This window comes from Gracilinanus agilis, chromosome X (assembly GCF_016433145.1).
Source record: "Gracilinanus agilis isolate LMUSP501 chromosome X, AgileGrace, whole genome shotgun sequence".
In the NCBI taxonomy this organism is placed as follows: domain Eukaryota; kingdom Metazoa; phylum Chordata; class Mammalia; order Didelphimorphia; family Didelphidae; genus Gracilinanus; species Gracilinanus agilis.
In genome coordinates this window covers 73,544,485-73,554,601 of record NC_058136.1, presented here as the reverse complement: position 1 = coordinate 73,554,601, position 10,117 = coordinate 73,544,485, and the positions used below count along the sequence as shown (strand labels likewise).

General features: G+C 57.3%; 1 protein-coding gene across 1 annotated transcript; it reads left to right on the top strand.

Annotated features, from left to right (window-relative positions):
- The first annotated feature begins 8,089 nt into the window (after window positions 1-8,089).
- Window positions 8,090-9,917, top strand: LOC123253780 (olfactory receptor 13H1-like). Its single transcript, XM_044682924.1, has 2 exons — window positions 8,090-8,153; window positions 8,971-9,917. Exons 1-2 carry the CDS (start codon window positions 8,090-8,092, stop codon window positions 9,915-9,917), a joined length of 1,011 nt encoding a protein of 336 aa, XP_044538859.1.
- The last annotated feature ends 200 nt before the right edge of the window (window positions 9,918-10,117 follow it).

Genomic DNA, 10,117 nt, shown 5'->3' with positions numbered 1-10,117 from the left:
TCAGCTCTAACAAGCACGTGCTCTTTGCGAAAATAGCAGCCGGGCCTCGGGGGACCTCCCGGTGCGGCTCCACTCGAGATGGATTTAATCAGCCCTCAGACGAGGTCCCCGAAGGCACTGCCGTCGCCTTCCAAATAAAGCCGGGACGCTGGGCCGCCGCCGCGCCGAAGGGCAGCCCCCGGCGAGGACAGGTGGGTCTGGAAGGGGGGGCAGGGCGAGGCGGGACCCCAAAGCGGCCCCGAAGCACTGTGGAGGCCCACAGAGGGGGGCGGCGGCGGCGGCGCTCGTTCTGGGCCAGAGGCTGCTTGGGGGGCTCGCCCGGAGAGCGGGCGCGGAGCAGGCAAGTTCTCCTCGGGAGGGCCTCTGGGCTGGGGACGTGAGGAGCCCTGAGAGGGGGAGCCCACTCTGGCGCCAGGAGCTTCCTGGTGAGGTGCTGGTGAGCCTCTTTGTGCTCATACATACACCGGCCGCCTTGCCAGGGCCTTGTAGAACTCGGGACTCCAGGCTGTGTTAGGAGGGAGCCCACAGGGTTCAGTGAGGAGGAGTTCTCGAGCATTCATTCGCAACTCCCCAACGCTCTCCCAGCACCCTCCCCCAGCCATAAAGCTTTGTCTGACGGGGCTTGGTTTTATTGGGAAAGAGTCCCTTCGAGCCCGAAGCAACGCCTTGCCATCACTGTGCCTCAGTTTCTCCTTCTGCAAAAAGGGTGCCTTCGATGAGATGAGTTCAAAGAGCTCCCGGTTCTCAGATTCTATTATGGGAATCCCGAGTATTCCTAGCCGTTTCTCCGAGGCTCGGCATTCCTGGGAAGAGGGAGCCGAGTGGGGCGGCCTCTCGCGGGTGCCTCCTCTCTTCTCCAAACCACCCACCGAGGAGGCCACCCGCTGGCCGCCCGGTGCATTCTCGAGGGACCCACACGGAGGGGGCGAGGGCAGGAGGCGGGACCACTCACTGCTCCACTGTAAGCATGGCAGAGGGCCTTCGGCTGGCTTAAGTGGGCCAGAAGAGTCGCCTCCTCCCTGGCCGGTTCGGTCTCACTGACCAGCCCCCATTGGGTGGCACTTGGGGGGGAACCTGGAAGCATGGAGGCGAGCAGAGGTGGTGGCGAGAGCGAAGGCCGGGAGAGCTGGAGCAGCTCCCGTGTTTGCTTAGCTCCCAAAGGCTACAGGAAAGGGAACGTGAGGCGCCCTCCACGCCCACCCCCAGAAGGGCCTTTTGCTGGCTGCTCCGCTTGTCCCTGTAGCCCCCGAGCTCAGCTCTTTCTCGGCCCCTCCGGGACGAACTGCTCTCGCGGGACTGTCCACTTTTGACGGGCACATCCTTGATGGCTCGCCCCAGCCCTGACCCGAGAAGCAGGCGCCCGCCGAGCCTCATGGCCGGGCACAGCATCCCTTGCCAGCTGGCCAAGGGCCGAGATCGGGGCTGCCCACCTCGGGGACTTCAAGCCCTTTCCGGGCTTCGGTGCCAGTGGAGGGGAGGATCTCGGTCTCGAGCCCCCTGACGACCCCACGGTCCTGTCCTCGGGCCTCAGCTTCCTCTTCTGGAGAGGGCGGGGAGCTGGAGTGGCCGGCCTCTGAGGTCCCGTCCCCTCGTAGATCCAGGCTATTAGCTCGTGGTCACGCCAGGGCTGCGGCCCTCGTGGGTGCCCTTCAGCTCGACCACCCCCCTTACTTGCCCATATTCAAGTCCGTTTCCAAAAACCAAAGCCGCCTTCAGAGGGCCAAGACGGGATGGCCAGAATCAGAGAGGCAGCACACAGGCCGTAAGTGGCAGAGCTCGAATTCAGGCCTGGGCTGTCTGCCTCTTTGTGCTCCCCTCGTCTGATGGGAGGCTTGGTGAGGGAGCCCCCCTGGAGGGGCCTCAGCCCAGGCTCCATCCAGCTGCCAGGATTCTTTCCAAAGAAAGACCTTGTCTCTGGCAGCCAGGCAGCACCAAGGACAGAGCTCCAAGCCTGGCACTGGCAGGACTCGGGCGCAAACACTTCCTGGCTGTGCCACCCCGTGGGGGGGGGGGCGGGGAGTCGCTTAGGCCCTTCTGCCTTAATAGGACGAAAGCTAAGATTTCTATAGAGGTATCTGTATGTGTATCCCTTTTCCCATCCCCCTCCGCAGCGGCCTCCTTCCAGAATACCTGCCTCTTCTGCTACTCCTCGCACACTCTACAGCCCGTCTACACACCCTTGTGCGGACAGGTGGCCCCCTCCTACGGCTGGGAAGCCTGCCTTCCTCCCCTCCCCCTTCTCGAATCTGCCCTTTCCGGCTCCTCCTGCCCCTGCCCCAGCTACCAGCGCCCTCTCCCTTTTCGAATCACCCCGTGCCCGCCCCCACCAGCCTAGGCTCCTACAGGGAAGGGACTGGCTTTTGTCTGGGCTTTGGAATCCCAAGCGCGCGGTCAATAATCCTTCCCCTAAAGAGTGGTTGGGCTGGCCCAGCTGGCCGCCCCCAGGCATGTGCAGGACCCCGGAGGAACTGCAACTTTCCCTTGGTGCTGCGCGGCCAGGACTGTGAAGCAAGGAGAACAGTAGCTCCTGCCAGTCAAGGACAGCCTGAAGAGCTGGCACGCCCACTTGGTTGGGTTTTGGCCTGGGTCACAGAAGCCACACAAATAGCAGAGAGAGGTCTGCCTTGGCAGAGAGGGGCCCCAGCAAGAGAAGAGCACGGCCGCTGCCACAACGAAGGAGCTGAGAGTAGTGCTCCAAGGCAGCTGCTAGGAGGGAGGCCAAGCGGCTCTCCTAGTCGAGACCGCCAGTGACTCTGGGGATCTTCCCAAGTCTTGGGGGCGGATAGTTATTCCCCCGTTGATCTCTGTCGCTTTCTCCTCCCTTCTTCTCTGTTACGGGCTGGGAATCACAAGCCTGCAAGTAGGGAGTCGGGCTCAGGAGTTCCACCAGGACCAAACGCAGATTTTCCGGTGGGGACCGATAAGCCAAGAGAAGGGTGGTGGCCACCACAGCAGTCACAGCCCCAAAGGTCACGACTCCAGGAGGGTGGCAATAACAGGGATATCATCAACTGGCATGTCAAGGTCTTCACAATGCTCTCTGTCGAGGGATCAGATTTGTTCTTAGGCACGGCAGCCTTGGCAGTTCAGGGAACTCATTTGTATGAGTTCCATTTGACAGAAGTGGACTTTCCTCCCTCTCCTCCACCACCCTCACCCATTGAGAAGGCAAGGAAGGGAAGGTAAGACTCGTTACAAACAGTCCAACGAAGCAAATTCCAACATTAGCCATGTCTGAGAGAGAGAGACAGACAGAGAGGGAGGAGGAGGGGGAAGAGGGAGAGACAAGGGGGAGACAGAAAGAGGGAGGGGGAGGAGGAGGAGGAAGAAGAGGAGACAGAGGAGAGAGGAGAGGGAGAGGGAGAGAGAGAGAGACAGAGAGAGAGACAGAGAGAGACAGAGAGAGAGACAGAGAGAGAGACAGACAGAGAGAGAGACAGAGAGAGAGAGAGAGACAGAGACAGAGAGACAGACAGAGAGAGAGAGAGAGAGAGAGAGAGAGAGAGAGAGAGAGAGAGAGAGGAAAGAGAAGGAAAGATGCTTCGGTGCCCCCTCAGAGCCTATCATCAGTTGCTTATCTGGAAGTGGATGGCATGTTCCATCGTGAGTCCTTTGGCACTGTCATGGACATGACGAGGGTAGCCAAGGCCTTCAGAGTCGATTCTCTTTACAGTGTGTCCTTTGTTCTTCCTGTTCTCACTTCCTTCTGCATCAGCTCATATAAGTCTTCCCAGATTTTTCTGAAGCCGCGCTCTTCATTTCTTATGGCACACTAGTATTCCGGCCCATCCAAACGCCCAGACTTGTTCAGCCATTCCCCAATCGATGGCCATCCATCTCTTCGATTTCCAATTCTTTACCACCATGAAAATAGATGCCTCTGTACGTACGGGCCCCTCCGAAAAGGACACTCACTAATGCAGAGAGAGGAGTGAATGAAAGACATGCGGGACTTGTCTGAAAAGAGTGCCTGGGAAGGGGAATCGTGAGGCCCGTTTAGAAGAGGAGACCAAAGGAGGAGAGCTTTCCAGGCAAGCAAAGGCCGGGAGATGAGGTCAGTGAGGCTTTCTTGCCTGCACCAGAGCATGAAGGGGGAGTAAGGAAAGCAGGGCGCTGAAGCTGTAGGGGGCGGGCGGGGGGGAATCAGGGAAATAAGTTAAGAATAGCTACGTGGAACTAAGGAGCGCTGCGTGACGCCCTCCGTCTTCTGCCTCCTCCCAGCTAAGCACAGTGGTCTGTACTTCGTTAATGCTTACTAAATGTTTGTTGAATTAAACCAAGTGGACCAGAAACGAACCGGGTTAATTCAACTGAAATGATGCGCACAATTAGACATTCCTGAGAAACACTATAGACTGCTGAGAAGGGAATCTACGAGACCTTCCGGCCAGAATGAACAAGGAGAAGAGAAGTCCGAGGCGACGTCGAAGCGAGAGATGACAAGGAGACGGGGCAGGGGAGAGAGTCAAGGGGAGGCTGAGAAATCGGGGCGAGAAGTATGACGGTTCCTTCTCTAGTCCAAAATGGGGACAAGAGTGGCTAGGCAGAAGTTTGCTTGAAAAATGCATCAGGGTCTTCGTGGATCATTACAAGTCAAGAGGGTAAACTGGCCACCACGGAGAGTGCTATCTCAGGTTGCACTGAAAGAGGAGGAGCTTTGAGGAATAGGGAGGTGATGGAGTCCCACCATGCCCTGCCCTTACCAGAAGACTGTACCCCCCCCCATCTCAGCTTGAGTGGCGTCTCCTCTAGAGCATCGCCCTTGGGAGGGTCAGCAGAGGCTTTTATCCAGTGGCCGTCACACAACCCATTGGGAGACTTCTCTTCGGGAATGGTCTTTCGAGGGAAGCAGCATGGCGCAGGGAGCACGGAATCCAAACTCGACTCCTCCCTCAGGCAAGTCCTCGCCCCTCTCGTCTCAGGGTGCCCTAGTTTAAGAAGAATATTTGTTAAGCTCTAGCTTGACTGGGTGCCCAGAGGAGAGCAACCAAGATGGGGAAGAGGCTCTAACCCACGCCATTGGAAGAAGAGCTTTAGGGACTGGGGAACTTGGACCTCCCGTGGAAGAGAAGACTCAGGGCCGAGATGTAACTGTCTTCAAGTATTTGAAGGGATGCCCCCCGCCCAGCCATGAGGAACTAGCCCTGTTCTGCTGGGCCTCGGGGGGCAGAAACAGGAGCAGCGGAGGGCAGCTTCCTAACAGGCGGATTGGACAGCCCGTGGATATCAGCATGGCCTGCCGGGACAGAGTTCCAGAGAACAGTCAGCAGAGCTCTCTGTCACTACCGCTGGAAAGAGGGCATGGACCGAAGCCCTGCAATAACCAATGGACTAGACGATTGCTCAGCAAGCCAATGACCCCAAGAATTAGCCTGTCCGTGAGTTAGGTATTCTCCAAAATCCCACCTAAGTAAGCAATGATTTGAACCCACATCTTTCTCATTCCAGGCCAAGCAGTCTCTCTACTACCCTATGCTGCTGCTGGAGGTGGCACAGTGGATAAAGTGTCAGGCCTAGAGTCAAGAAGACCTGGGTTCAAATCTGCCCTCAGAAACTTACTTCCTAACTATGTGACACTGGGCAAGCTACTTAACCGCTGTCTGCCTCAGTTTCCCCATTTTAAAAATGGGGATCCTGATGGCACTCACTTCCCAGGTTTGTTGTGAAGAACAAACGAGATAATATTTGTATATCCCAGTGCCTGGCACCTTTAATACGAATATTTAGGGAAAGCATTATTCCCCTCCCTCCCTCCTTCCTGTCTTAACTAGATCCCAGGCACACTTACTGGGCTATAAAGAAGAGAGAGGGGCAAATCCATCTCCACCACTGGGGAAACAACTCCAAGTATATAATCTCGGATTACAGTCCATCAGTTGCACTTCTTGTCGCCTTCGGAGGGCCAGTGCTTAAAGGCACATTGGAAGCATCTAGGAAGTTCCTCTCGGCCGGTTGACTGGCTCGCCATCATCTTCATGTTAGAGGGCCCTTAGAGAACCTCTGGTCCAATCTGCTCTCCCAGACGCAGAAGCGGAGTCCCAGGGAAAAGGAAGCGACTTGCCCAAGGTCACAGAAGCAGCAAATGGCCAACCCAGGTCAAGGAGCTTGGTCTTCTCATTCCTGGTCCACCATTTCTGAGCAATCAGCAGGAACTCCAAAGAGAGCCCATAGGACTGGGACACTCAAATACGGCTTGGTCTTCTCCTGCCCTTCTTCCTAGCCCCAGATGAAGAGACCCAGGGAAGAATACGGAGTCGGCTGTGGGCCGAGCAGACAAAAATGGCCTCAGTCCCCAAAGCCAAATGGTGGCCGCTCCCACACTCTACTTCCTCCCACTGAGCACACATCTACCACTTTAAGAGGTGTCGTGGGACAGAACGGAGGAGGGAGCACCGGTACCTCGATGCACTTCTTAGAAAGGACGCACAAAAGTGGAAGGTCATCGGTCTCTTTGGCCCTGTCTGAGTTACAGGCAGGCAAGCAGGGAACCTCCTTTTGGTTACAGGTACAACCTGTAGGCCCAGGGCCAAGCCCGCTCAGCAGAGAAGATGGAGCTGGCCAGAAAGCAAACGCCTGGCACTCCCCAGGAGTATCTGTGCACCGGTGCCTCATGCTAGAACTCCTCGCTAGAACGTCCTGGAATCTGGACCGTGGTTGCCTGCCCCTCGCCATCTCAAGACCTCATCTTCCTTCTCCACAGAATTGGGGCTTTAGATCCAGTGGTCTCTGAGGCTTCCGTGACTTCAAAATCCCGGCACCCTGAGCCACACTTCAGCCATGTGCTTTCTCCTTTCCGGACTTACCCCTTGGACTTCCTAGACCTTCCGTATCTGCAAGAGCCCTCCTGCTTCACTGCGCTCTTGGCTCTGGTCTCTACTGGACAACCCTGGCCCATTGCCTCACATACGTGACACATGGAGAACCCGAGAAGCAACCAGGGAAAAAGAAAGCCCTTCCTAACCTCCTGGAAAGCACGTGCAAGTAAATGGAAGCCTCTGGCCTTCCCCACTGGTACTTTTAGCATCCTAGAACCTTGGGACTGGCAGAACCCACATGACTCTCTCGTCCGTGCCAAGCTTGAATCTACAATATACTCAACAGGCAGCCTTTGCTTGGAGGCGGCCCATCGCTAGACAGTCTTTCCTCATGTCCGGCTTAAACTGGTTTCTCTTCCATCCTCCCTCGCTCCCCTTTTTTCTAATTACAATTAGTTCCATCCTAAAGGGGGGAGCCCGTCCCAAACGGTGCTGCCGGAGTCCAGATTGAAGAGATGCCAGCGATGAGCCGCCGTGCCTGATCTCAAAAGCTCTCCAATGGCTCTGCACCTTTCCTCCATTCCCACAGGAGATCTCAAGCTTCATAGCCATGAAGACCCAGGAGCAGCGGTCACCATCATCGCTGTCATGGTTATCTGATAAAGGGAGCCATTGTGTTGGACTGGAACAGAGAGGGGAAGAGCTGGGATCGCCGTGTGTGCGCCATTACGATTTCCTCCCAGAACCCCCCAAATTGAAACATTCGGGGGCAGAAATGCTCCGACCCGCCGAGGAATTCAAGTGCTTCGGGACGCCGTTCTTTAGAGCAAACCTGGGGTGAATCCTTCGAGAAAGCCAAAGCTAGTTTCCAAATACAAGAAAGCACGTCTGCTCGTTTCTTAGCGGAGTATTAGGGCGAGGAGGAAGAGGAGCCAAAGAAAGAAGGAAAAGCCAAGTGAAGGAATCCGAGGTGATGGAAGGAGCTCATGGGGGACGAAGAGGCCCCGCTGACGACCAACAGCAAGCAGTGACAGTGGCTAAGAGCTAAGAGAGAGGAGAGGGCAAATGGCAGGCCATCCGGGGCCACCGGGCTTTTGTCGGGGTTTGGTTTTTAACAATTCTTACCTTCCAACTCAGAATCAAGAATGTGTACTGGCAGAAGGGCACCGAGGGCACGGCGGCGCCCCCTCCCCCCACCAGGGACTCTTGAAGGAATCTCTGTGTTACGTACGACCCCCGAAACACCGAGGCACTCGAGGCATCAAGAAAAGGCTGAAAGTGGGTCTGGTCCCCGAGCGAGGGAAGGGAAGGAGCATTTCTAGAGCACCTACGCTATGCCAGGCACTGCGCTTTGCAAACACGGGGTCGTCCGGTCCTCACAACAGCCCCGCAGGGCAGGTATTAGCCCCATTTTATGGTCATGCGTTCTAGAAAGATTGCTAGCGAAGCTTGGAGCCATATAATGATGGGGCCGCTTGAGGGCTTGAAAATCAGTTCAAAGGCAGGCAACTAGGTGTCTCGGTGGGCACGGCACCAGTCTAAGAGGTGAGAGGTCCTGGGCTCTGACCCCGGGCAAGTCCCTTGACCCCCTTCGCGCTCTTCTGCCTTGGAGCCGGTACGCAGCGTGGATTCTAAGATGCGGGTAAGGGTTGTTTTTTTTTTTTTTAAAGAAATCCGTCCGAGGAACCCTTCAGCCTGTGGCCCTAAGTGAGATGGCAGTGATGACAATGACGGCGGTGCTGTTCTCGGCCTCCCTCGCCTCCCTCCGCCTCCTTCTGTCTCCTTTCTCTTCCTCTGGGTCTTCGAATCCAGCACTCCCTTCACCCACCGTCAGCCCTCGTTCTGGTGCTCTACCTCGAACGGAGGTCCTTAGAACATTCCTCTCGTGACGGACCTTCCGGTTCACTGGTGTCAGAGTTCCACGAGCCCCGTGGCCAGGCTGGGACTCGAACCCACATCCGCCCGACTAGACTAGCTCCTACACGAAATGTTATCCCTGATAGGGGAAACCAGGCCGAAAAGGGAGCGAGGGATTCCCTTCCTCGGTAAGGGCCCCGGGAGGTCCCCCTTGGGCCGTGCGCTCGGGCGGGCCCTGCTGTGCCAAGCGCGGCCCGGGGAAAGGCCTGGGCAAAGGGCAGCGAAGGCGAGCGGCTTCCGCCGAGCCTCTGCTGAGTTCCGCCCCCCCTTCCCCCCCCCCCCGGCCTTCTCTTTGCAGGTCCCAGGATGAACCACCTGGAAGCCGAGAACTACACCAAGATCACCAGCTTCATCCTGGTGGGCGTCTCGGAGCAGCCCGTGCTGCAGATCATCCTCTTCCTGCTGGGCCTGACCATGTACCTCATCACCATCATCGGCAACAGCCTCATCATCGTGCTCATCGTCCTGGACGCGCACCTGCACACCCCCATGTACTTCTTCCTCAGCAACCTGTCTCTGCTGGACATCTGCGGCTCCACCACCACGGCGCCGCAGTCCCTCATCAACTGCCTCCGAGACTACCCCAGCATCTCCTACAACGCGTGCTATGCCGAAATGGGCATCTCCCTGTGCTTCGCCGTGACCGAGTGCTTTCTCCTGGCCATCATGGCCTACGACCGCTTCGTGGCCATCTCCAGCCCCCTGCGCTACACGGTGATCATGAACAAGGCCGTCTGCCTGGGTCTGGCCGCCACGTCCTGGCTCGTCTCCTTCCTCGTCTCCGTCATCCCGTTGCTGGTGACGCCCGTGAGCTTCTGCGGCCAGAACGTGGTCAACCACTTTGCGTGCGAGATGCAGGCCGTCATGAAACTGGTCTGCTCCGACACGTCCACCAGCTTGGTCCTGCTCTTCGTCGGCTCCGTCTTCACCCTCGTTTTCCCCTTCGGCCTCATCATCATCTCGTACCTCCGGATCCTCGCGGCCGTCCTGAAGATCCGCTCGGCGGAGGGACGCCGCAAAGCCTTCTCCACCTGCGGCTCCCACCTCACGGTCGTGACCATATACTACGGCACCCTCATCTACATGTACGTGAAACCGCAGTCCAAAGAGTCCGAGGACAAGGACAAGATCATCTCCATATTCTACGGCGCCGTGACCCCCATGCTCAACCCTCTCATCTACACCCTGAGGAACAAGGACGTGAAAGGGGCCCTCAAGAAAATCACTGGGAAGGCGAAGGCCTGAGCGTCCTCGCCTCCGCTTGCTCGCCGGAACTTCGAAGAGGGCCAGGGGAGAGCCGGAAGAGTGCAACCGAGTCACGGAGAGAGGCGAGCGACGCCTTCCTTGGGCTCGGCAAAGGGACGTTTGCTAGATAAGCAAGTGGGAAGGCGTTGACTTACGGGGCGCTGCGAAGCTCTCCCAAGCCCTTGAGCCGGCTCTCTCTT